A 27767-nucleotide genomic window follows, 5' to 3' on the forward strand; every position below is an offset into this window, starting at 1 on the left:
TAGGAGCCGGACTAAACTGTTGACACTATTCACTAACATGTCAAATCAAATAAAACATTTTCACCCGTTGGTGTTCGTGAACAACTCCCATAACAAATTCATTTTCATAACGAACGAACACGTACAAGAAATAATGTTCGGCTAGGTGCTTAGGAACCGTTCGCTTCTCAGATAATAAACACTTAATAGACGAACATAAGCAACATCTTACTTTATTTGATTTGCTTCGGTTTAGTTCGGTTAATAAATAAACATAAGCAACGTCTTACTTTATTTGGTTCAGTTCGGTTCATTTACCACCACTCAACTAATACCTATAAAAGTAAAAAATATCACCTTATAAAAACGGTCAATGAGGGCAATTCAGGAATTCCACTACCTTCCTTATCTTCCCGGAAACCATTCCTCATATTAATATACACGTCTTTCACAATAACAATCATAATAATAATAATAATAAATACATTCCAATCTCAAATATATCACCTGCCGCACAAATCAATCCAAACCCTAACCGGTAAATACCTAACTCCGGCGAACTAAACCTAACTTTTCCGGCGACTTCATTCTATCTTACATACACATCTGTAAGTCATGTTTCTCGTCGATAAAACTCACTTAACTTCGCATTTCAAACTAACACGCAACAAAAAGTTACCTGTATCATCCAAAACCTATCAATTAACAGCTAGATCCTTCGACGAGAAGGTTAATTATCACCTCAAAAACCTAATTCCGTCATCCGACGCCTTTAATCCGTCGGTTATCAGCTTAAGCTGGATGACGAAAGCTGTTACGTTTATCTCAACGGTTCATTTCGAATCGGAGAGTCAGATTTCACAGATCTCGAGTTTGAGATCTGGATCTGATTATTATCAGGATTTGTATATGGAGTACAGCCAGAAGGTGCTAGATCTGACGAATTTGATTACGTCAGCGGTTAAGCAGTTGACTGAGCGTCGGATGCTGTTGAAGCTGAGTCTCCGGCTGATGGATGTTAACTCCGGTGAGATTCCGGCGCCGGAGAAGCTGAAGAAGGCGAAGGATGCGCTCACCAGATCCGTACACTGTACGGAAAGTACTTCACCGGAGAAAGCTCAACGCGCGAAGGATTTGATCGGAGAACTGATCGCTGCCGTCAACCGGTTTCCGGCCGGCGACGGTGGAGATCTGGTGACGCGTACGTTTCACGCGCTCGGCGCCTTGACTGTATTCTTCACCGGCGTTTTGGTCACCGTACTGTACGGACAGGTAGGTGAGTCAGGTGACTCGGATCTGGTTAATGTCCGAGTTCCGGCTGAGTTTCTGTTCGCTGACTCTGTCAACGGCGTTCGGAAGGTGATATTTGACTCGGTCAACGGCGGTCAAAAGAAGCGGTTATCGGAGTTTGAAGATACGGCGAACCGAGCGCTGGCGGTGTGTGACGTCATCGATGACTTGGCGGTCGACGGCGGCGAGAAGAATCGGTTACGGCTGGTGGACGGCGTGAAGGAGCTGACGGAGGCGGTGGTTAGGTTTTCAGGCGGTGTGGATGAGTTGACTAACGGCGTTAACGGTTTGTTTGGTAGTGTGTTGAAGACGCGTAACGGTGTATTAGACGGCGTTAGGAAGGGTGATTGGTAGTTGGTGTGAGTTTGATGTGCCGTGTGGGGTAGGTTGTGTATAATAATCTTTTTATTTTATAAAGAGAGAATTATATTATTAAAGTATTTGCAAAAATATATAAAGTTAGTAAAATATTTTATAGCGTTGTGTGTAACATCAACTGTGCATATTATAGGTTTGATAATATATGGTTTACTGACTTTATATATTACAATATATGTATAAATGTATATACATTACAAACTCATATAATAGTGTGTATAATACATTAAATGATGTGTGTGTAACTTCTTAGATTTGTTTTGTTTGATACTTTTATATGTTTTGATTTATTATTGTAATTTGTTTTGATGCATAGACTTCAAGATTTGTAGTCGTGCGTATAGGTTGTTTTAGGGGTGTGTTTTTTAACCGTATATGAAACAACCCCATATCCAAAATACCCATCCTGAATGAAGCCAACCCAATTAAACTCCTAACACGAACCCGAGAACAAACAGTCGAGTAGGTATTTGGGTTGAAATATTCAAAACCAGGTTGACCCGAGCAACCCAAATAGCTTGCCATACCAGGCCAATTATCCGTCGGGGCTTTGTTGGATAATTACCCGTCGAGTATCGGGCATACCCGCGGGAATCGGGTATACCCGTTCGGATTTTCAAATACATTTTTTTAACATTATATTTCTTTTATATCTTTTATTTATACTATGATTATTATAAATTAAAATATAATACACTCCATATATATAAGCGTTAAAATAAATAAATAAATCCATGAAGCACTATAATTTTTATATAGTTTTTCATATATATACTCTTCACAACCTACACAATACAAAGAATTTTTTGAGTATACGATTCGGGTATATGCTCGAGTAATCGGGTCGGGTATCGTCTAGTTCTATACCTGGCCCATACCCGCAAAAATTTTTATATCTGAACCCCATACCCGGCCTATACCCATCGGGTTTTGGGTATACCCGTCCCATTTGTTTTGGATTTTGGGTATACCCGTCGGGCTCGGGCTTTTCGGGTATACCCGTCCCTAGCTGCTACATGCATATAGTCTATATATCATTAATAATTAATTATAACTGCTATATTCATTCCATTCACAGTTTCATTTAACAAAACCCGATATCGCTATTGCTTATATGCATTGATCGGTGGTTCTTCTCCTTTTCACAATCCACAGCCACACATCACACTGATAGCATCGCACAAATCCATGAAGCACTCCCACCATGCTCTGACTTGGTTCAATTAAATCTATTTTAAGGTAATACATTAATTCTTATTAGATTAATCTAGTATGATCTCTGTTTCAAGTTAACACTTTAAATCTTATTAAAGATTAATCTAGTCTGATCTTTAATTTTGTGTTTTCTACAATAGAATTGAAAACAGATGAGCAAACTTGAAATTATTTTTACAACCGTCACAATGAAGAGTGAAAATTGTTTGGAAGTTTATTTTTATCATCTTTTTATTGTTAATTTTATGTTTTAAACATTTTATTTCTACTAAGTGTTTGAAATTATGAAGGTTTTGGATTTTGTTATAGTTAGATATGGTTGTATGTTGAATTATAGTTCGAATTATTGTTAAAGATGAATTTTTTTAACTTGTTAAACCTGACCTGAACAACCTGGAACCCGAACAACCCGACCTTATTTGAGTCGGTTTTTGGGTCAATTTGCTTTGAGCTCAAACCCGAACAACCCGACTCAAACAATCCAAAACCAGAATAAATAACCCGAAGAACACCCCTAGTTTGTTTCAAGGTACTGCAAACTTTATTGGTTTAATTCGTCGCAATCAAGTTCAAGTACATATTTAAATCACTTTTGTAAACAAAGATAAAAACAATCATAAGTTTTAACGTGTCAAACTTGTAGCGTTGTCATCGGTAGCTCCATAGTGATGATAGGGTTCCCATAATCAGTATCGAGAGTCCATTACGTGCGAATTTGAGAAGGAAAAGAAGACGATTATTTTCTTATATCGTATGTTGTTTATAACGAAAGATAACATAAATCTATGCTACTCATTTTGGTCTTAAGTATAAAATAAAATTAGATATCATTTTTGGTTTCATATACAATAACTTTCTTAACATGAATATTTGATCATCCCTAAATGCCTTGGCTGTTAGTATTTTAGTGTAATTGGATTAACTGGTCGATCAGTTTAATCATAGTAAACATTAAGCAAGTTCAGGATGTGCGAAGTGCACACTTTCTTTAGTTTACTATGATGTTAGGGGCGAAGCCGCTAACGAACGGAGGTCCAAGGGCAGCGCCCCCGGTTGCGGGGTTCTAGGGGCGGTAACCCCTAGCAGGGTCCAAGGGGCAGCGCCCCTGGCTGGGGTTAATTTGGAGTTTATTTATTAACAAATTTTGAATAGATAACTGCTTAAAGCAGTTATCTAACTTTGAAACTGCCTGGAAACTGCTCTAGAGTTAATATATTGTTCATATTTTGATTGACGCTTTCTCTGGTTCATCTTCCTCACAAATTCCATACGAAATTCTTGTCTCAATTTAGAGTTTTATCCGATTAAAGTGTTTTGGAGAACCACCAAAATAACTTTTAATCTAAAAGTTATCACACGATTCTCTAAATAATCCAGGTTACTATTTTGAAATCCCCAACATTGGCCAAATAACTCATTAAAAGAGTCAAATTGATTTGGATAAGTTAAAACAAACGACACGTTTGTTATCTTGCAAATCATTTTATTTACAAATAATATATTATCATTTATATACTTGTTTTTTTAAAAGAGAAGATGCACGCCTTAAAAATCTATTTCTAAAATCCATTTATTGCTCACTCTATTTGACTCGGACTAACACCAATTTGGTAAAGATAAACAGCATATGCTACTAGGCCAAGAAGCCATCAGCCATGTCATTTATACACCACAACTAATTGCGACTACAAGAGCACGTACGTCATGTTCTGTATTTTAACCCAATCCTTGTAATTTGGGAAAATTTTGAGGTTTTCACGTAATATGATGCTCCATTCCATTATGTATAATGTACACGAAGTTTAGAAGGCAACTTTTCATTCCATATATTTAGAGGCTCGTTATTCATTCTCTGTTTTGTTTTCTCAAATTTTGTAAGTATAAAAAAAAGGAAAAATAATAAAATAAAGATGAATAAAAATTACATAAAATTTGAAACCCACTTATATAATAATGTCAAAAAAAAAACAAAAAAACAATATTATAATCAAGTGTTATGTGACAAAAGAGTCATGCATCAACTTTAATATACGTCTCTGATTTTATTACATGAAACACCATCTTAACCGTCATAGACGCACCTACTATAACACGTCACTTTTTTAGCAGCCATCATTAATAAAACGTATGTTTTGTGTTTAAATTCGAATCATACGTGAATATACATCAAATATTCCCACAAATTTCCCAGATCTAACTCTTTTTATACCGAATTAATGCATTAAGTTTCTACATCAATATAGCGTAGCCAGAAAAATCAATTTAACTCAAATGTCTATTTATGTAGAAATAGTTTGAATTTACTAGATTTTTTAATCATTAATATAGACTATAGCCATAGAAAATTAACTTATTTCTAATATTAATATAAATCAAATCACAATTCTCGCCGTCTAATATGAATATAATTGCAACTATTTACCAAACAAAACCTTAATTCTTTTAGATCAAAGTGAGTTTTTTACTTTTTTAATTTAGACAAATTTGGAGTTCGAATGATGTACTCATCAATTATTGGCATTGGTAGCAAACCAAAGCAATTTGATTATAGTTCAATTTGTGAGGATCACAATAAGAGAATTCATATTCTTCGGTCGTTGGCAAACAATCTGTTGGACAATACTTCAAGCAATTACCACAATCTATACATTATCTGAAATCAATATTAGTTGCAAGAAATCTATACCTAAGAGGATACAAGGACTGCTTGCAAGGAGGCCTCGACTCAAAAAACGAAATACAAACCTGAAAAGTATGTTATCAACATAGAATGTTTCTAAAAGAATCTAAACAACTTGAGACTAAAAGTAGTAACAATAGTTTTGTAAGCCATCAATAGCATAAAATGAATGTAAAAACATAATATTATCATATTAGACAAAGAAAAAGGTAGCATGCAAATGTCACCAAAAGTATCGGAAAACTTAAGCCTCTAAAACACAACTAAGAAAGATATAATCTCTTTAAACGACACAACTAAAAAAGATATATAACTCTCCTAAAAGTCTTTAACCTTAATTCTAGGCATGTACGAAGTAGGTATCCTCTATCATGTACTCATAAATACGCAAGTCACTATTCTCTAATCCTCTAACTAGTGTCCTCGTCCTTCTCTTTATGCATCCGCCATCCCGTGTCTTATCTAATATGCTAGTCACACACAATCTTTCCCCAAAAAACTCACGTTATTATACGCTCCAACCTGTCTACCTATACATCCACCTCAACTTTCCGATCTCTGCTACCTTCGGCTTATGCATTTATGTCTTCTTAATGGCCTAGCAAACTGTTTCGTATAGCATAGCATATTGCAGTACAACTCTATAAAGTGTCCCCAATAATTTAGTCAGGAATCTCATGTCACAATACACGTGTAATTTTCCACAAACACCGGCCAGCTAAGAGAGAGCAAGCTACAACACTATTTGTCCCCATTGCAATGCATAACAATACTAAATACTTGAACTTGGTTAACTGCAGAACCACCTGGCCTTCGATGGTGATCTAGATGTTCCCATCGATGTTTACACTTTGCACCATCGACGTCACAATACAAGTAATCGGTCTTCAAGTGACTAATCTTCAAACCTTTGTTCTCTAAGCTGCTTGTCACCTTTCTAACCTCACATTCAGGTTACACACTTACGCTTACTCTTTGCAACTAACACAATATCCTCAACAAAAAGCACGCACTCAAGACGGTTCTAATATCAGTTTCCAGTTTTCAATCAACAGCAATTAAAAGGATAAAATAAAAACCAAAATACAGAGTTAAGGCTATGTCTTCAAAGAGCATTTTAAAGGGTCACAGTATCATCCTACATATAGCAGTAGTAAATTACCACTATTTACTGGGCTTTACATTTTATCAAAAAACAAAAATGCCCAAAATTATCACCTAATCAATTAAAGTTTTAGCGCGCCCCCGTGAACAAATATCTTAGATCTTCAGGCCTTAAACGAGCAGCTGAAGACCCACCGTGATCTTCACCAAAAGCTGACGCAACCAGTTTCCTCTTTTCATCCTGCATTCACCAAATTTTAGGGACGCGTAAATATAATGAAATTGAAATTAGAGTTTTACCGCAGAAATACAAACCTGGAGAGCAAGAATTCTGTCTTCAACTGTGTCTTTAATAGTGAGTCTGGACACTGTAACGGGACGAGTTTGACCGATTCTATGGGCTCGGTCAATGGCTTGATCCTCAGTAGTTGGATTCCACCATAGATCCAAAAGAATAACAAGAGATGCAGCCACCATGTTTAAACCAAGATTCCCGGCTTTTAGTGACATCAGCATAACGGTTACCTGCAACATATTTTTCATTTCTTAGGTGATTACTGTTAAATCAAGTTTTACGGTTACCTGCAACATATTTTTCATTTCTTAGGTGATTACTGTTAAATCAAATTTTTTAAAACTTTGACGGGCTTTTAGCCCTATAAAAAGTCGATTACTCCACATGTATTAGTCAAGTTTCCTATTCTACCCTTCATTAAACTGCATTGTTAATCTGCGAGCAATTCATAAGGGTGAAATTGACATTTAACTATATAAAACGCATTGGTTGCACATTCCTAAAATTGTGCCTTTTGTCTAGTGGACACTGGACAGTGTCCTTGTAGACAAAGCGAAGGAACACGAACATAGCATGTTCGTGATCGTTCGTTTAACTTTAACCAAACAATGATGGAACACAAACAATAAAACAAACTAGATTTTCTAGTTCGTGTTCGTTCGTTAAGAAAATGAACATGTGCGTGTTCATTTATGTTCATACGTTGACAGTATAAATGAACATAGATGAATAAACGTAATTAGCTAAAACCAGTTAAAGGTGGTGTGAAGAACAATGTGTTGGGCCTAAAAGTTATTATAACAATATTAAGTTGTAATGGACCAAAAAAAGTTAAAAGAATATATTAACGAACGTAAACGAACAAACTTAACAAATGTAAACGAGTGAACATAAACAAGTTGAAATGAATGCAACTAAACAAACATTCACGAACGAGACATGTGTTCATGTTCATTCGTTTAACTAATAAACACATTTTTTCGTTAATGCTCATTTGTTTATTTGATAAACTAACATATACGAACTTCCCGCCAAACGGTTCACTAGGCGTTTCGTTTGTTTACATTTTCAAGTAACCCATTAAAAATGTAAAAACAAAAATAAAGTTAAAGGAAAAAGTGTTTTGTCCCTAACATATTATCCAACCCGCCTATTTGCCACCTCTAGCAACTAACTTTGACTTTAACAGCTATAAAGACTAGAAAGTCAACCTCAGGATCAGTGTTGAATTGTTTAACCGCACGGTCCCTTGAAGCTAAAGACATCGAGCCATCAAGTCTCCTATATTCAATACGATGCCGATTAAGTGACATTTCAAAAAGATCCAACATTCTCGTCCATTGGGAAAAGACAATCGCTTTTATTGGTCCTTCAACACCCGAACTAGAAGATGAGTATGAACTTTTTGTTCTGCAATTTTTCCTAATAATCTCAATTGCAGCTGTAATCTTGGATGAACTATAATCTTGTTGAAGAACATTAGATTTCTCATCGAATCTTGATGAGCTGGCACCATTATCATCAGAGATGGAATTTCTTAATGTGGATTTGCTAAATACCACATCAGGCCCGATTGAGCTTTTGCATTTTGGTGATGGGCATGTATTGTCATCCCCAGTTACGTATTCAGATACACACTGATAACAGAATACATGTTCACACATGGTAACAACTGCATCTTCTGGTGGATCCTGTAAAATCATCAAGCCACTAATCAGTTATAGTAGAATTATAAATAATAATCACAATAATAATAATGAAGAGCAATGAAACTCACGCTACACAAGCAACATATGCTGAGAGTTTCCAAAATATTTAACAAATTGACTTGCATATCCTTAGGTAGTCTCTTTGCCATTGTTGTAGAATGTCTACTGACAGATTCTGAAGTAAATCCCTTAACTAACAGCGGATGGTCACACGCTTGTCGTAGCCTCAAAAGCATTAAAAGAATATTTGCATAATTTTGACTCAAAGTACCTGCAGCTGCATATGCCTGCAAGGAGTATTAGAAATTAGATATTTATTTCTCTTCATTTGTAGCCCTGCTTGTGGTGCGCACATATGATGTATATATGTGTGAACCCTCGGGTGGGCAAAAGTGAAATTGCACTAATTTTGACGTTATTTTACTAATCTCGTGAAAATAACGTTAAAAGTGACGGACGGTTAATCAGGCATCATGTAGTGGCGTTGATAGCCGAAAGACAAGGGTACATGCACCGATCAGCCGGTGTCCCGATGATTGAGTGCTATGTGCCTTATGTCCAAGGCTTGATGCAAAACTACTATCAAGCCGGGGGTCTCACCGAAAGCAGCCTCTCTATCCTTATAGGGTAGAGGTAAGGCTGTCTACATCTTACCCTCCTCAGACCCTACCATAGCTTTGCTATTGGTGGGATATACTGAGTACGATGATGATGATGATGATGATGATGATGATTTCTCTTCATTTGGTTCTTAATTCCTGATTCCAATCACAAATATTCAGATAACATAATAATTAGGCCTCTGTATACGGACCAAACGTAAGTTCATTTATTTAACAAACGAACAAGGATAAACGCCTTATTTTATTTATTAAGTTAAACAAACGAACATGAACAGATGTCTCGTTCGTTCATTTATGTTCATGAGCATTCGCTTACGTCGAACAATTATGCACGTTTATATTCGTTTACATTCATATATGTTTGTTAAATTATGTTTATTTAAGTTTGTTTATATATTCATTTGAAATATTTAAGCCCGTTACAATTTAGTTTAGTTTTATGTAATTGTAATACTTAACTCTTACAATTTAGTCCAGTTTTATTAAACTTTTAGGCCTGAAATATTGATGTTCAAGCTTACTTTAAGTTGGTGTTCGCTCAGTTATGTTCCTTCATCTGTGTTCAATTATGTTTGTTTGTTTATACTCGTGAACTGGTTGTTTATACTATTAGCAAACAAACACAAACAAGAAAAACCCCGTTTGTTTGATTGTTCGTGTTCAATTAAAGTTAAACGAACTGACACGCCACAAGCCTAAATATAAGCACATATATTTAAAAAAAAAACAGAGATTTGAAAAAGGAAAGACAGAAGCAAAATAACCTTAAATCGTGAACGTGATTCAGCTTCAAGCTTTTGATAGAAAGCCCGCTCTTCAGGTGAGAAGTCAATCGGAGTCAACTTTATTGTTTTTGGAGGTAAGTTAATAATAGGCTTACCATCAATCAAATCGCCTGCACAGAAAAACTAAACTAAGTAACATTGTTTATTTTGTTTGCAAAAGCTGTTTGCAGTAGTTAAAAATGTACTTTTTGTGCGACGAAGCAGTATAGCCTTCAACACAGCTTGAAGTTTCAGATAACCTTGACTTGAGTAATTAGATATCGGGAACTTTATATGATTACAAAAAGATTTATAATTTGCATACGGGTCACATTTTAGAAATCTGAAATAACTGAACAGCTCATCAATATTGTTCTGCATAGGCGTTCCAGATAAGCACCATCTTTTTCTAGCTTTAAGGCCACAACACGCTTTAGATATCTGTGTTCTGCTATTTTTAATCGTTTGAGCTTCATCTAATATCACTCTGAGCCAACTAACTTTAGCAAGTGTACCACTAGAATCAGTGGCAAAACCATTAAATCCCTTTTTACCATTCTTTTTCTTTCCAGAAATACCCTTTCTTTTCTTGCTAGCAAATGCAAAGTTCAATCCATTTCTTTGATCTTCTTCATCTTCATCAAAATCTTTACTCGGGACTTCTTTTCCCACAATGGCATATGTTGTAAGGACTACATCATAACTTGCCAGCTCAGCAGGATTTTTAGTCCTATTGCCACCATGATAGATTAATACTTCAAGCTTACCTTCTTCTGCAACTTTTTCATCGAGCTCACGGGCCCACTGTCTTAACACACTCGCAGGGCACACAACCAGTGATCCTGCTGATGGTTTTTGTTTACTAGCCCGTTTTTTTGAGCTATTGGCTTCAGTTATTAACACTTCATCATTTTTTTCTGCATCTACAACTACTGTGGGCTTTACATTATCTAACTTTGGTTTTGATGAAACTCTGTGATGCTGTATAAGGGCGATCATGGAAATTGTCTTACCAAGACCCTTTGGAGAAAGATACAACAAAAGTAAATCCAGGTGGCATATTAAAATTTTAAAATATAAATCACATATTGTATATATGTAACCTGATCATCAGCTAAAATTCCACCAGCACAAGCCGAGCTATTTTCCTTCTGAATCATCCACGCCAATGCAATTTTCTAGAAAAACATAATAAAAAAACGCAACCAAAAATAAATTCATATACACACGCACACTAATGTAAAGAAAAAAAAGCTTTGTAATCAGGGGAGTAGAAAACCTGGTGCCTTAAAAGAGAGACTGACAGAAGACCATCAGGTAAATCTGCTTCGTTTAAGGGTTGGTTAACATGCTGAAATATAACAACCACACCTTTTTCAGCATTAAGCATATGTAACAATATAATGAACAAATTATTGGAAACAAACCTTTTTCTATACTAAAATAATAAGAAGAAACAACAATAACTCTTTCTTCGTTTTTAATACATAACAATACAAGAAGAAATCAATACCTGTAAAGCTTCTCGATATACGTGTCTCTCATCAACAACCGCTTGTTCATCAACAACCCCCGAAGGGCGGTAAGGTTCAGATAGACTGCCATATTGTGCATTTGGAGACCACATTGATGGTGGTAGAATCCTACTTCCATGGTTGTTATCATTCATCAAATCATTATTAGCCCTACTGGAACTTTCTCCCATATGAGTTTTCACATTATTTTGCCTTGCATTTTCGTCAGATTTTCCATAAGCTTCACGAATTTGACTGGTGCCTACACTTTTTGCACAAGCATTCGGCTTATAACTAGATGAAAATGCTTGAAGAGATGCTGGAAGCATTCTTTTAGTATCCGACGGAAGTAACTGATTATCAAAATCTGTACCAAAAACATTGTAATATATCCAATCAAACCCAAATTATAACTATTCGTTGAAGATCATTTTGTTTACTTACTTCCATCATTATTACTTGAACTGAGTTGAATCTGAAGCTGGCGATCCAAATCATAATTAGCATGAGACAAGTGTCCATTTGTAGCAGGCTTCCTTATTGAACCATGTTGACCTAGAATTTAGATAAAGACATATTAAGTTATCCAGCAATAAAGTAGTTTACTTTGCAGCATAACTAGACAAATGAATACAGGCTTTACTTACCTGCATTATTCGCCCCGGATGAAGACGCAAGGGCATGATGAGCACTAGAACTGGGGGCTGAAGTAGCAGTATCCTTTACAGCCAAGTCATTGTATGCTTTATATACATCTAGATCCCAATCACTCGATTCACTATCTGTTGAACTAGCAATATCTATCGGTTCCATCACAGACACCACAACTCAATAACCAAGATCACCACTTCCTAAAATGCTCAACCAACCTGAATATGAATCAGAATAAATAAACCAGAAAGTATGAGCTAATTAGCCCCTGAATTAGGCTGCTGCTAACAAACTCATTCAAATAAAACTGAAATTACAAAGTAGCAATCACGAAATCAAAAGCGGATTGACATGATCGATCACTTATTCTTAACGAACACCTTGTAGTTCGCATACACAAGTAACAGAAAATTCTCAAATACGCAATCTCAGATTCTACTAAAAACAACAAAGCGCTAACAATTAACGAGAAATCAAAATTAGAACTGGCGGCTGAAGTAGCAATTAACGAGAAATCACTCTATCTATCGGTTCCATCGCAGACACTGCGACTCAATAAATAATATCACCACTTCTCCCACCCCAAATTCTGAATATAAATGACCTAATTAAGTAATTAGCCCCTCAAATAAAAGCCGAATAGCATGATTGAGCAGACGAATGACAAGTAACAATAATATAATAATTAGGTTAAATACGCGACGTGACGTAATTACATGAAAGCAACAGATAGATACGCAATGTCAGATTAAGAAGAAATGAGTTAAACTTTGCAATCATACATAATATACATTCACAGTTAAACTCTTCATGAAGATAAAATTTATTTATTTAGACGCACACGCACCAGGGCAGAGAATACCAAGAGTTTATTTTGGGGGTTTTAATTATTATATATTCGTGCAGGTTTTCCCCCTTTTTCTCTCCTCCTGTTTATTTAATATCCCAAAACAGTAGTACCTGACGTCAGCAGTTAATAAGAGAAAAAATATATATGCTTCTTTTTAGTTTTAACTACCTATTACTATTATTATTTTCTTAAATTAAACAAAACAATAGAATAAAAAGGGTTTATTAGAAACCATACTTGCCCAAAACATTTGTGACGGATCCTACGGGTTTGGGTTCGAGTTTGTGCCCGTGTTCGTGTTCAGGCTTGAGTTTGGGTTCATGGTGGAAATTTGAGAATTTGATTTTTTGTTAGGAGAAGAAAAATAGTGTTTGCTTGTTGGAGAAAAATATAGGTTGTTGTTTAAATAGATAATTTAAATTCTTTCTTTTTTTGTTGAACAGTCTCGTGATCATTTGAATTGGAATTGAGCCCCCACATCCTCAAGCACATTCCATCATGGCCCCACCATTATTCCCCTATGCCGCCCGGTTAACTGGTTGCTGGATTCGCACGGTGTTGGGGGTGACAAAGCCCCTGATGCTAGTCATGGCGCCGGCCAAAATGGGTGTAGAACAAAAGGTGTTTTCACGTCACTATCATGTAGAACAATGTGACCTTAACTAATCAACCGAAAAAACAAGTGTTATGAAAGGGGTTAGTTAACTAAGATATTAAAAAAGTAAGGTGATTGCCTGAGAAAGAGGTGGACCCCCCCCTCCCTCTTTGGGCATGAATGGAATGGCAAGCAAGGGGGTTTTGGTTGCAGCTAGAGGAGCGTAGTGGTTTGGTGAAGAGTTATTTGTTAAATTGGTATTAGGGATAGTAATGGACTAGACTCGATAGAAATACCTAAAATTCAACACATGAGACATGTATAGGATCAGGCAATCATGTATGAGATCATGGGTATTGAATTTGGTGATATACTTGTATATCAATAGATGTAACATATAAACCTTTGTACCCAAATGTCTATAAGATTTGTTTACTACAAGAAATTAAAAGTTAAAAGAAGGAAAAGTTTTTTTGCCATAATGAGGGGGAAGGGGCTTTCCCTTTACAATAACGTAGCGTTTGGTATGCGGGAATGACAAGGTGAATGGAATGATTCATTACGTGAGAATAAAAAAAAGTGGTGTTTGGTTGTTTAATGGAATGGAATCATCCATTATACATGGAATCTCATTCTATCAAAACCATTCCTCCCTCCCCCCCCCCCTTCTTTTTTTTTTATTTCATTCATCTTTCACCCTACTTTCTTAACAACACAATCACCTAATAACCACTACCATCAGCCGCCACCACCACCACCTTACCACTAGTGTTACCACAACCACCGCCGCTGCCAACAACGTCGCCGTAACCACCGCAATCATTGTCATTGCTGCTGCCTGATCATCACCGCCACCACCACTGCCGTTGCCTAACCACCACCACCACCACAGTACCATTGCCATCACTACCAATGCTACCACCGTCACCCTTGTCGCCTGACCGCCATCACCATCGTCACCGCCACCATCATTTTTGTCGCCGGAGCTACCACTATCGCCATTGTAGGGTTTTTTTTTTTTTTTTTGTAAAAAATATTTTTGAGATAGGAGTGTTTTTATTACTTCTATTTTATTCCTACAATTTTATTTTTTTTTGATACCAAACAACATAAAGTAGTAATCCATTTTATTCCCATAAGTTAAACCAAACCAGACAAAATAATGGTAATGATCCATTTCATTCTCTTGTCCATTTCATTGCTTCTCTCATTCCATTTCCTCTTCATTCCATTACCTCCAACCAAACATAATGGAATGAACGAGGTAATGGAATGGACAAAAAAATGAAATGAATGATTATCATTCCATTATCTTGTTTGGTTACCACACAGGAATGAAATGAATAATCACTTTATTATTTTTTTTATTAAATAGTAAACTATACACACGTATATTTTTATTAGTTAATGGAACGGTAATAACATAATACGATATAATAATAAAAATACAATAATAAATATAATTTAATAATAGTTATACTACAACATAATAATAATAATAATAATAATAATAATAATTGTTGATAATTATTCATTCCATTCCTTGAAGGAATGAAAGAAAAAACACCTTTTACTAAGGAATGAAAAATGTTATATATGAAAGGAATTTCATTCCTAGGAATGATTCATTCCATTGATTAATGTCAACCAAACATGTTTATTTCATTCATTTGAAATGATTCATTTCATTCTACCTATCATTACTTCATACCAAGTGTATCTAGCATTCATATACACACTCCTAGTAACAATCAGTGAGAGTGGTAATTTGAAACCAAAACAGAGTTAAAACCATATATGAAAAGATGCATTATAAATGATCATAACATCCTACTACATTCGAACTTTGGTATATAACCACCTATACAAAACAGCTAATAGACTACTTGTATAATAGAAACATATATTCCATGTAATTCTCATCTATTGTTCATATATTATCTCCAATTAGGAGATTTCGCTTTCCTTGTATGTTAAATAGGGGTGTTTGGGATTCCTTATTTAACCTCCTTATGACTTATATAAATCATAAGTTATAAGTTACAAAGTTGTAACTTATGACTTATCCATTCACAATCTTTAACTTTCTCAGATACCTTATAACTTATAAGTTATAAATTATAAGTCATAAGGAGATAAAATAAGTAATCCCAAACACCCTCAAAGATCGATGTCAATCGATGAAAATATTTACTTTAGAAATTATATTCCTTCAGCGGCAATAGTAAATTACCACTATTTACCGGACTTTACATTTTTATCTAACCAAAATTACCACCTAACTAATATAAGTTAATGTGCACCCATGAACAAAAGCCGAATCAACCATTTTCGCCTTTTCATGACCCCCCATGAACAAATATATCAAATCTTTAGCGGTTAAACAAACAATTGATGTTCCATTTTGATTTTCACCAAAAGCCGAATCAACCATTTTCCCTTTTTCATCCTGCATTAACCAAATTTTAGGGACATGGTAAAATAGTGAAACTACAGTTTTAACTCCAAAAGTACAAACCTGGAGTTTAAAATTCTGTCTTCAACTGTGTCTTTAACAGCAAGCCGGGATACTATAACAGGACATTCGGTCAATGGCTTGATCTTCAATAGCTGGATTCCACCACAGATAAAGAATAATATGAGTTGCAGCCAACTTGTTCAAATCAAGATTATTAGCCTTCAGTGACATCAGCATAACGGTTACCTGTAACATTTCCAAATTTTTTTTTTTTGATTAAAATAGGTTCAAGTATATTATTAACTTTCTTACAATCAATAAATTTTTTTTTTATTAAAATAGGTTCAAGTATATTATTAACTTTCTTACAATCAATAAATTTTTTTTCCAAATTAATGCTCAACATGTCAAAGAGGTTCAATACTTCAATGTCGCGCAAAGTGAATCTTTAATCGATAAAATCTCCTAAATCATTTTAATTAGAAACCTAGATTATTATTATTATTATAAAATAACAAAATATCTGTAACAATATTCAACACTAATTTGAAAGTAACCGTTTTTTTAGGCCAGAACCATTGAAGTTTAGATCTTTTACTTATGGTTAGATAAAAAAAATGTGTTTTTGACCCAAACATTTATCTGACCCGCCCATTTAGCCAACTTTAGCAATGCAACGGCATTTCATTAATGTAATGATAATAAAAAGTAATAATATTTTAGAAATGCAACGGCAAATTAGGTCAAATAAAATACGTTAAGACGATATCATGAAAGCAACAGATTCTATTGTATTGAAGAGTAAACAATGAAGAAGAAAGAAATGAGATTCATTTTGCACCTGGTAATTGTGGATGGCATCAATCAGCAGTGTGATTCTGTCAAAACCCTAACCCTCTGCTATCGATTGCAGACAGTAACGGATGGTGCAGGGAACAGGGAATGTAACAGACTATGCGAAACCTGTCGGTATCGGTTACGCTCGTTTCAATATAAAGTGTAGGCTCGTTACCGTACAGAGTACCGACACCGTTGGTAAAAACTAAGCATTATAAATTTATAAAATTAACGTATAAAAATATTAATGTATGAAGAAATAAAATATTCGATGTTTTTTTGGTCGGTAAACCTGGGTGATGGAAAATCACAAGTGTTGTTGGTCCTGGACATTAAGGCGGTAACTCGGCACGGATTATGTCAGTTTCGGTTACGTTCGTTACAATACTGTAGCTAAAAAACGGGGGAAAAGGATATAAAAACCGAGATGGACCAATAGGGTGGCGACGGTTGGTAAACTTAGGTGATGGTGGCACCGATGGTGGCAACAACGACGATGGTTGTGGTGGTGGTGGTTGCGGCGACGACAGTGGTTGTGGTGGGGATGATGGTGGCAATGGTAGTGAAGGTGGTCTGGTGGTGGTGTCGCATAAGTAGGATAAAAATGGAATGGAAAAGAATCAGGGGGTGCAAATGAATCGTTGATTTTGGAATGAGATTATCTGAGTAATCGTTGATTTTATTCCATTGACCAACCAGAAATCTCCTCTTTTTATTCTCTCAGAATGATCCGTTATGTCATACTTATCATTCATGCGCACCAATTGCCACCTAAGAGGTTTTTTTAGTGTTTATGGGAAAAGTATTTATCACACTAGTTTTGGTAAAATGGGTGTGATGGAAAAAGTTGTGTTGGATTATTAATACTAGGTAGAGGTGCACAAATCGGGTTTTTCAAACACCCGGGTTCGGATATTGAATCGGGTTCAGGTACGACCGGGTATTGGAAAATGGGGTATTGGTAATACCCGGGTCGGGTTCAGGTCCGGGTATTGTCTCTAAAAACCATACCCTATGCATTGGGTTCGGGTCGGGTATAGAACCGGATATTCTAAAACCTGGTATTTGAATATCCTATTTCCGAGTATTGAAAAACCCTATTTTTGAGTTTTTTTGGGTTTTTTCCGGGTACAGATTGGATTTTTTTAAGGGGTTACAAATTTTAGGAGTATTTTCGGGTATTTTCAGGTATTTTTCCGGTAATTTCGGGTATTTGAAAAACCGGGTTTCGAGTATTGGAAAAACCCAGTTCTGGGTATGGAACCGGTTCCGGTTTTCGGGTATTACTGGGTATAAATCGGGCCCGGTTCCGGGTACGGATTTTGGTACTGAAATGCATACCCTATCCGTACCCTACGGGTAAGGTCGGGTACGGGTTCGGATATAACAAAAACTGTTCCGGATATTTTTTTCGGGTTCGATTCCGGGTTCGGGTTTTTCGTACAGCTCTAATACTAGAAATAATAGACCCAAACTCACGAGAGATCCGAAACATATGGACGGGTATGGGATACACAACCCGATTAGCCAATAACATCAAATTCGTTTACTTGTCTATATGCCCCACGCAACTTTAAATTTCTTTTTAATTTGCTTTAAGTGTATAATACACCTGATTATGTTCCTACCGACCCACTTTGTTTTAAGTAAATTTTGTGTAATATATCAGTTTGATTTTATATGTACACAAGGCATATAATAAACCTGATTTCTAATATGTATATAAGGTGTATAACAAACTCTTCGTGAGCCATTTGAGATTTCAACCTGTTAACGTTATCATACCAAGGAATGCAACTGAAAACATTATCTTTCAACGTCTCTAACCCACGTGGTCTTCTTTTAACATCTCTAAACCCCCCGCCGCGCTGTGTTCTTTCAACATCTCTAACCCCCGCTGTCGCAACGCGACGGGTAAAAAAACTAGTTAAGAATAAGTATGATGATAATGATGATCTAGAGCACTTATAAATAATTAAAAGTATGAACAGAGGTGTTATAAATTTGTATTAGTTTACGTAAAATATGAAGTTAAATAATGAGAGCTGATAAAAAAAATTTCAAAAAGTTAGCTTTTATAACAAAGGTCGAAGCCAAACAACCCGGAGGAAGCCTACCGCAATAGCACTCAAACTACATCAAGGAGAATTAACACCAGTTAGACCAACTTACCGACTTATATTTCAACCGACTTTTATATCGTAGAAAACTCAAAGATTTAATCTCACAAAATGATTGCTTCAATCTTCTCTTTCTTATCTTCAAAAATATTTTCATTTCTAGCTTTTCAAATTCTCTGACAAGCAATTATAACAATAACACGAAAATCCTCATTTTCCATTTCCTCTAACCCCATGTGAGCGTACAATTCCAAAAGGTCTCAAACAGAGAAAGCAAAGAAAGAAGGCGTTTACACCAAGAAATCAAGGTGTCCTACACATTATAAGCCAACATAATCAAATAAAAATCAACACATTTTTAAATTAAACTTTTTTTTAGAAAGAATGATATTATACTAAAAAAAAGGATCCAGTTATAGTAAGTAAAGCAAATAAGCAGGCAACAAGCTGTATCGCAATCTCCTTTTGAATGGCAAAACTGATCTTACTAAAAACAAAGCTATGGTTCTTCATCATCGATGAGCTGCTATGCACGAACTGTTGATCTCCGTTAAGAGACAACAACTTTTGGGGGCAGTGGACGTTATACCCAAAACTTAATCAAATTAATTAGTTAGATAGATAATAGTAATATTTAAGTTATATTACTTAAAGATATTTATGCTAAAAAAAGTTTAAAAAAAAATTGTTTTCTAATAGAGTTAAGATACAATGGGTTGGTAATCTATTGACAAAGGTAAAACCTATAAAACACCTAGTGGTTGAAAGGTCTTGTGTTTCCTTGTAACAAGAATTTTGCCGTTAAAAATATAGATTTTAGATTAAACGAAAGAAAGAAATAAAACAAGTAATTGATAAAAAGAAAGTAAGTTTAACAGCTAAAACAACAATATATAATATTTAGGTGTTTAAAAATAGTTAACAAAATATACATTAATTAATGTATCATGAGTCGGTGTAATCTTAAATTAGGAAACAAAATATTAGCCAATCTTGAAGTGGTAGTTACCGTTGGAAGTATAGGAACCTTCTAGTAAAAGTTACCTTATATAATATATAAGGGCGGCAATACCATACCCATTCGTCTATACTTCTCGGTCGATCATTACGTTCATCAAACTCTCTTTATATTTGTTCTTGTTCACCATGAACCCTTTTGGTTATCACCACGCCATTCCCCAACAACCAACCTACACTTACGCTGTTTCGGTGTAAGAAACTTTGCTAATGGAAGAGTTAGAGCAGCAACTAAACACCAGCACCAGCAGTTCCGGTTTATCGGAAGAAGACATCTCGACGCGTCTACATGTGTACACAGCAGGAAAAGGATATACGATCAAAGACTGTGAAGCGGATACCTGCTCTATTTGTTTGTGTGACTGTGGAAAGAACGAGAAGATCGGGGCATCAGTATCATGCCGTATGCATCAAGGGTTGGCTACTGTCGAAAAACACTTGCCCCATGTGCAGGTCTGTTGCACTCAGGGTATAGATATTAATTCATGTTGATATGATATATTCATGTAATACTTTACATTTGCTTAGTAATCGGTTTGTTATTTTTTGAAACCAGATTTAAACAAAGTTCATATAAATGCAGATTCAATTTTCCTTTTTTTTTTGGTGGTTTTTGTGGCTGCTGCTTATGTGGATATATATATAAACATTGTTTAACTAATATGCCATTAATGAGATATGTTAATAAAACTGAGAAATACATAATAAAAACGTTGCCGTTGACTCAGCACCCAAATCTCACAAGACATCATGTTTGAAACTATGTTGACATAAACACTATGTCAAAAATCTTTAAGCGCAACAAGTTGGGGTATACAAGCCATATAATTTCTGGCATAACACATCACTATCACACAGTCAGTTTTAGTAAAACTATATGACCTGTGTGAATAAATTTCGTCATGTCATACGGGGCATAAAGTTATAGAACCCTATGATTTGCTGAAAAAGTCACACATATAAAGTTATAGAACCCTATGATTTGTTGAAAAAGTCACACGTCCATCACAAGTTTTTCCACTTGATTCTCACCATTATTAAGCTGAAATGTCATGTACTTAACAAAACCACAAGACTTTATTGTGTGACTTTTCAAGCAAATTACAAACAAAAAAGAGCAAAAAAGGATTTAGTCAACTCTATAAAAGTAGTTTTAATGACAGGATTCTCTTGTCCTCTTGCATGAATAAACTGTCACACAACAATTAATCCTTCAAATGATGCTCAAACAAAGAGGCCATTTCAATCTGCAACACAGATTAAGATTTCAGTGAACAAAATAAGCACAAAATTATAAGTTGGCATATGTAAATGAAGCAGAACAAACACACAGTAACATCTTGATAGATTAAAGTCAACTTACAGCAGTCAAAGCTGCCTCGGAGCCCTTGTTCCCAGCTTTACCGCCAGCACGATTCAAAGCCTGAAACAACAAACAAACATATATTTAGACAATTATAAATTAAAACACACACACCGACAATTATAAATATACCTGATCCATGTCTTCACAGGTCAAGACTCCAAATATGCAAGGAACACCTACATCGTTATGATTAAATTATATGAAATCAATTCAAGTAAAAAACTTTAACTAAATTTGTTAATCTTCAAATGGAAATGGAAATCATAAAATCAAACCTGAATTAATTCCAGCTGAAAGGACTCCAGAAGCAGCTGTATTAGCAACAGCATCATAGTGAGTAGTATCACCTCTTACCTAAAAAACATAAATAATCATACACATTCAAACATCGACGTCAATTTAGTTAAGTAGTGTTATTAACTTATTAAAAGCAATATTGTATATTAGTTGGAAATAATAATAACAACAACAACAACAACAATATTACCACAGCTCCAATACACACGATGGCATGGTATTTCCCTGATTTTCCAAGCTTTTGAGCAACCAACCCGATCTCAAAACTACCAGGGACCCACAAGACCTAATAAGTTTAAACACAATATTGTTAGTCACAATATACTCATAATCAGTTCAACCAAATTGCATGTGATAATTCAAACCAAGAGGATTATAGCCAAACACTAATTATTAAAAGCTTGTTTTAACATGTTGCATTTTGGTTATAGCCCACAAAAGGTATATAATTCAAGAAAGAAAAACAAGAAGTATTACATACATCAATGTCTTCTTCCCTCACTGAATATTTCTTAAACGTGTCCAAAGCACCCTCCAACAATGGCCTTGTAACAATTTCATTGAACCTTGCAACAACCTATGCCATGGTAAGTGGTAACATATAACAAAATGTGAAAAAAATACAGAACTTTTTGTTTAATTAAGATTAAACTATTGTTACAGAAAAGCTAGAGTTCTATGTTATAAATGAAACCTAGAATATTACACTCTGCAAGCTAAAGCATCACATCAATTCAAAAGAATGCGAGTAAAAGGAACTAAATTTTGTTTTTAAATTTGATAGTAACATCAGTATTGTAAAAATCACGATTAGGCGCTGATTAATCGAAATCAGAGGGCTATGCTTATTTTGAAAATCCATATATAATAATTTTGTATTTAGGGGTGTAAACGAGCCGAGCCAAGCCCCAGCTCGACTAAGCTCGAGCTCAGCTCATTTTGACTCCCGAGAGCTTGAGCTCGACACGTTTCGAGCTCTTTTTATAAAGCTCCAGCTTGGCTCGTGAGTAATCTTTTCAAGCTCTGCTAGTTTATCATTTATTAATTAATTTATACACATTTTAATAATTCGTATATATATTGAGAAAAGCCTTAAGCGGGCCTAAGCTCGGCCTGAGCTCAGTTGTGCAGTGTGAAATTAACACATAGAAGTCCGAAAGAGGTCAAACTTAAAAATACATAAGGCTCGGCAAGCCTACACAAGCTTCCCATATAAGGCTCGAGCTCGGACACGATAATCGATTCGATCTCGAGTGGCTCGGCACGCTTGCACCCCTAATTTCTATTGCATTTGCTACACAAATAACTATATTAATATTAAAATTAAACACTCAAACCACACCTATAAGTTTCATATTGTAAAGATAAAATGCAGTAAACTAACAATGGCGAAACGAAAACCCTCGGCTTTCGTCAAGAACCCGGTCAATTGCCGAACAGCTTCGGTTTGAACCGACAGTTTCTTCTTCTCTACGGGTGCTACAAGTAACGGATTTGCTAAACCTAACAGTAACAGAGAGTAATAAGCGTGAATTGAACAAATTGAATAAATTGAATGCGGAATTTGAAACCCTAGATGCTACCTTTTGGGGAAAATTGGATTAGTGGTGACGTGGATGAAATTTGACGGTGAGAAAGAAGAGACAGTGAAGATGAACGATTGTGTAGGCCTGTTGATGATGGTATTGATGAATTGGTGTTGTGAAGACGATGAAGAAGAGCAGTTGATGAAGATGAAGATGAAGATGAAGATGAAGATGAAGCAGCCGCCATTGTTGTGGAGTTTGGTGGAGAGTGTAGTGTTCACTTTCCCTAGGGTCAACCATCCGTTTGATTTTGACCGGTCATCCTTTTACATGTTTAACGAAACGTTAGTTAACTGTTTGATGGGAAGTTTGTTTATATTCGTCTGCTTAATGTTCGTGTTCATTTAACTATGTAAGTGTGTTCGTGTGTTTTTGTTATATTCATTTACGTTTGTTCATATATGTTTGTTTAGTTATGTTCATTTATGTTTGTAAACTGTTCATTTAGATTTTAAATGCGGACACAAACGAATACGAACATGTTTATTTCTTAAACGAATGAACATCAACACGGATATTTGTCCTATAAAGTGTTCGTGTTCGTTCAGCGTGTTTACAGGCCTATTTGTATGTGTGACTTACCCTTTTCCCATACGACTCTATGGTTAGTTTTTAAATACGCTAAAGAGTATATGAATAACCAAAGCCTGGGAATTGCTTTCTATATCACCATTTTTCTTTAATTTAAAATGCATGATAATTATTATTTTGTGCAGTAATAAAACTTATGAGGATATGTTCATGATTTTGTAGACATGCTACACACATTATAGTAAAAGCTGAAGATTATTAGTTTTCACGAATGAAGTTATTTTGAATAAAGTTTGAAAGATTATTAGTTTTCACGAATGAAGTTATTTTGAATAAAGTTTGATTCTTCGTTATGCTACACAACATCACTTGCCACTTCAGGACGGGGTGTGTTCAAATACAAACTCATGAAACTACCCAACATGATGCAGTCACCTAATACCATACCACCTGTGGCGGTGTTCCAGCTCCATCATTTGAACCCTCATGCTTTCCAAGAAAATTACCCCCCCCCCCTCCTTATTTTTCTCTCATCCAGTGCGGTTCGTGAACCTGGAAACGATCTTAATATGATCCCATGATCCCATCTAGCATGATGGAGGCAGTTGCAACGGTGTTCCCGACCAACCCTAAACCCAATCTGACGAATGCCCGCCCTCCACGTAAATTTTACCCGTAACTGATTAAATCAACCCAACCCGACCCAATTCCACATCTACCAGATTAACTTGACCAGAACAAACACATTACCCGAAAACCGATTAACCCTATTGCTATTAGGATTAGACCTTTCACATCAAAAGCCCAGATAGACAAATAGTCCATTTATAAGTACAGCTTGAGCAATAAGTTATAAATTGTTTGGGAAAGTTAGATTTTATGAGTGATAAGTAATAAATTATTGACATTGTACCACAATATGCATCTATAGTTGGAATTATTGACAATTTGGCATTTCAACCAGAAGCCAAGTTCAGATTTAAAAATTTAACATATTATAATACTCAACACAAGGTTATGTATTCCTTCAAATGAGCTCCAAAAAAAAGGATATTGTTTATACACAGTTCTACAGTTCTTGATATATTGACCCAATAAACTAAGATTGTGTTCAGTCATCCAGATCCCAGAGAGCACATAACCGGAATTCAAGATTTCATTCAATCCAATTAAATATCAACTTTGACTCAAAACTCCATTAAACTGACCGACAGGCTCAACCACTGGGCGTACCTCAAGTTTCCCTGCCGGAGCTCCCGAACCTGAAGAGGTCGCCCTTTCGATATAAGGAACACACATTGCTGAACAAGCTCGTTCAAGTGGTCGCCAAATGGAACAAACAGTACAGACAAACAACTGGAAGAGCCAACCTCGATGGCATTAGGATCTCAAGTCGCAGCAACACCTATAATGCAAAGAATAAAGTGATCATAGAAACTGTAGTTTCAGAGCTAGCAATCCGAGCGACCAAACCTCATTTTACAAATACAACTACACCCCGCCTGTTTCTAACACATAACCTGGAAGACTACCATCTTCAATAAGACTCTTGACTTCCAAACAAGTCAACTCATCATCCAACAGTTTGACCAAAGCTTCCTTTAACACAATACAATACTTATCAACAGAATCCGGTACCCGTTCATCCTTAATCATCTTTCTTAAAACATAAACCGCCATCGGTGCATTCGATACAGAAACAAACGCATCTATCAACATCACGTAAACATAACTATCCACCTTCATATTCTTCTCTTCCATTTCTTCAAAATATACCAACCCCAAATCCGGTTTCCCACATTTACAAAGCCCATTAATAAAACCCATGTAAGCTATCTTATTCGGGTCACAAACTTTGACCATTTCATTCCAAGTCAACAAAGCTTCATCTGACTTTCCAGCATTACACAAACCATCAATCAAAGTAGAATAAGTAATAACATTCGGGTTTCGTTTCTTCTCACTCATCATTGAAAAGAAACAAACCGCTTGATCAACCTCGCCATTTTTGCAATACGCATCTATTAACAAATTATACGTCACAACAGACGGAACGAAGGATTTTTGCAACATTTCATCATAAATGTCTCGTGCTTCCGACACTCGTTTATCTTTGCAAAGACCGTTTATGATAGTATTATATGCAACCACATCAGGACAATGCCCGTTAGCTGAAATATCCTTAAACATTTTTAACGCGTAGTCGATTTCCCCAATCTTTAACCAACCGTCAATAACTGTAGAATAAGCAATCATATCTGGAAAATATCCGATTTCCTTCATTATTGTCAAAAAGGTACACGCGTCGGCCGCTTTTCGGTTTATTGATAAGTTTTTCACAAGCAAAGTGTAATGTTTGATCCACGGTTGATGCCCGTGAGTATGCATTTCACGAAGCACGTCTATGGCACCACTTACATCACAAATCTTGCAATAATGTCCAAATATGGAGTTGTGAGTGAAATGTGACGGTGAAACACCGTTTGTTTTCATCTCTTTTAAAAGCTCGTGACACTTTTCCACTTTGTTTGCATTGCTTAACGCGCTAATCAGATTATTGTAAATAAGTAAGCTTTTTTTACAACCGATTTGATCCATGTCGTTGAAGAGGTCTAAAGCAATGTCTAACTCACCTTTTTGGCATAAACTGCTAATGACAATTTCAAAAGACGAGGCGTCTAAAGAAACAAGATTTTGAATCTTGAAAGTGTCATCATCAACATCATCTTTGATGACTGCTTGAATGAGGTGATGGGCTTTATCAGTTGACCCGCCTTTGACCAGACTAGTCAAAGCAGTGTTGAACAATGTAGTCATTGATTTGTTATTCACATGGTCTTTTGCCTCTTTCAGTAACAAGATCATATCTTTCTCGTCGGATAAAGACGATATTAAAATCTTGAATATGCTAACATCAGGATGAATACCAAGTTCATTCATCTGTGAGTACAAATCTAAACCTTTTTTAAACTCTTTACGTTTGCAAAACCCTTCGATTATCACCGAATACAGCGAAATCCCAGGAACAAAACCTAAAGCTTGCATCTTTTTCAACAAGTTTAACGCATAATCGAATTTCCCACCCTTCACAAACCCGTGAATCAAAACATAAAAAGTCTTCTCATTCAAACTTATCTTAAACTCACCCATCTTATCAATCAACCGAACCGCTTCCTCCACCTCACCCGCTTTCGTCAACGACACAATCAATATTGTGAAAACATACGAGTCAACCCAACCGCACCCCTCCATCTGTCCAAACACATCCAAAGCCTTTTCAAACAAGTTCGCCCGACAATAACACTGCAAAACCGAAGTCAACGTAAACTTATCCGGCTTCCACCCATTATCCCTCATCTCACTCATCCGCACCGCCATCAACTCAACCGACCCCGACTTCGAAACCGCCTCCAACAACGCGTTATAGCTATAATCATTCACCACACAACCCATTTTCCTAACATGATCAAACAGCTCATTCGCCTCGTTAACCATCCCTAACCCACCCAAACACCTAATAAAGAACCCTAACCCACCCGGGCTAACATAACAATTTGAATTAACCAAATCAAGATACAAACTTTTCATTGCGGCATTTTGTCGAACACCTAATAGGATGGAAGCCATGGCATTGTATGTATAGCAATTGTGGCGATACCCGGGTTGATTCGACGCCCAATTGAAGAACCTGAAGGCTGGTTGCCAGTTCTTGAAGCCTTTGAGGGCTGCTTCGACTGTGTTTGTGGTGAGTTTGCAGTCAAATTGGGTTAGTTTTGATGGGTTTTGGTGGGTGAAGATGGAGATGAGTTTGGTGATTGTTTGGAGGTTGTGTGAGTGGTTTGTGAAGTGGGTTTTGGAGTGGAAGTAAAGATTATTGAGGAGAATTTGATGGGTTTGAGTTGGGGGTT

At 35.9% G+C, this 27767-nt stretch overlaps 4 protein-coding genes across 5 annotated transcripts; 1 reads left to right on the top strand and 3 right to left on the bottom strand.

Moving 5' to 3' along the window:
- The first annotated feature begins 478 nt into the window (after window positions 1-478).
- On the top strand, window positions 479-1748 carry LOC143626474 (UPF0496 protein 4-like). The gene is made up of 2 exons (XM_077096558.1): window positions 479-708; window positions 880-1748. The coding sequence occupies exons 1-2, from the start codon at window positions 595-597 to the stop codon at window positions 1621-1623; spliced, it is 858 nt and encodes a 285-aa protein (XP_076952673.1). The 5' UTR covers window positions 479-594; the 3' UTR covers window positions 1624-1748.
- Window positions 1749-6660: 4912 nt separating this feature from the next.
- On the bottom strand, window positions 6661-12400 carry LOC143626501 (helicase-like transcription factor CHR28). 2 transcript variants are annotated; one of them, XM_077096575.1, is made up of 11 exons: window positions 12199-12400; window positions 11996-12106; window positions 11551-11918; window positions 11317-11388; window positions 11141-11215; window positions 10244-11057; window positions 10038-10168; window positions 8719-8937; window positions 8153-8632; window positions 6962-7171; window positions 6661-6887 (listed from the first exon to the last, which is right to left on the bottom strand). In XM_077096575.1, the coding sequence occupies exons 1-11, from the start codon at window positions 12362-12364 to the stop codon at window positions 6777-6779; spliced, it is 2757 nt and encodes a 918-aa protein (XP_076952690.1). In that variant the 5' UTR covers window positions 12365-12400; the 3' UTR covers window positions 6661-6776. The 2 variants fall into 2 exon arrangements, with proteins under 2 accessions (XP_076952690.1, XP_076952691.1); XM_077096576.1 differs by having other exon boundaries at window positions 11996-12087; window positions 12195-12400.
- Window positions 12401-21117: 8717 nt separating this feature from the next.
- Window positions 21118-23515, bottom strand: LOC143626475 (6,7-dimethyl-8-ribityllumazine synthase, chloroplastic-like). The gene is made up of 8 exons (XM_077096559.1): window positions 23326-23515; window positions 23127-23245; window positions 22224-22319; window positions 21933-22028; window positions 21721-21799; window positions 21575-21621; window positions 21443-21502; window positions 21118-21326 (listed from the first exon to the last, which is right to left on the bottom strand). Exons 1-8 carry the CDS (start codon window positions 23513-23515, stop codon window positions 21285-21287), a joined length of 729 nt encoding a protein of 242 aa, XP_076952674.1. The 3' UTR covers window positions 21118-21284.
- Window positions 23516-25215: 1700 nt separating this feature from the next.
- LOC143626476 (putative pentatricopeptide repeat-containing protein At5g08310, mitochondrial) lies at window positions 25216-27513 on the bottom strand. The gene has a single exon (XM_077096560.1). The coding sequence runs from the start codon at window positions 27484-27486 to the stop codon at window positions 25351-25353; it is 2136 nt and encodes a 711-aa protein (XP_076952675.1). The 5' UTR covers window positions 27487-27513; the 3' UTR covers window positions 25216-25350.
- Between the last annotated feature and the right edge of the window lie 254 nt (window positions 27514-27767).

Source organism: Bidens hawaiensis, unplaced genomic scaffold (assembly GCF_021521415.1).
Source record: "Bidens hawaiensis isolate Kalapana, Puna unplaced genomic scaffold, B.hawaiensis_p1.1 tig00004412_1, whole genome shotgun sequence".
NCBI classification, from domain to species: Eukaryota; Viridiplantae; Streptophyta; class Magnoliopsida; order Asterales; family Asteraceae; genus Bidens; species Bidens hawaiensis.

Bases quoted from the DNA above. Each gene is read 5' to 3' on its own strand.
- LOC143626474 (XM_077096558.1), top strand. From the start codon at position 595: ATGTTTCTCGTCGATAAAACTCACTTAACTTCGCATTTCAAACTAACA. The intron at 709-879 runs GTTAATTATCAC...GATTATTATCAG, and splicing joins CTAGATCCTTCGACGAGAAG to GATTTGTATATGGAGTACAG.
- LOC143626501 (XM_077096575.1), bottom strand. From the start codon at position 12,364: ATGGAACCGATAGATATTGCTAGTTCAACAGATAGTGAATCGAGTGAT. The intron at 11,919-11,995 runs GTAAGTAAACAA...TTTTTGGTACAG, and splicing joins TTCAAGTAATAATGATGGAA to ATTTTGATAATCAGTTACTT. The intron at 7,172-8,152 runs GTTGACTTTCTA...AATATGTTGCAG, and splicing joins AATTCAACACTGATCCTGAG to GTAACCGTTATGCTGATGTC.
- LOC143626475 (XM_077096559.1), bottom strand. From the start codon at position 23,515: ATGGCGGCTGCTTCATCTTCATCTTCATCTTCATCTTCATCTTCATCA. The intron at 22,320-23,126 runs GTTAGTTTACTG...ACCATGGCATAG, and splicing joins AGGGTTTTCGTTTCGCCATT to GTTGTTGCAAGGTTCAATGA. The intron at 21,800-21,932 runs GTAATATTGTTG...TATGTTTTTTAG, and splicing joins TCGTGTGTATTGGAGCTGTG to GTAAGAGGTGATACTACTCA.
- LOC143626476 (XM_077096560.1), bottom strand. From the start codon at position 27,486: ATGGCTTCCATCCTATTAGGTGTTCGACAAAATGCCGCAATGAAAAGT.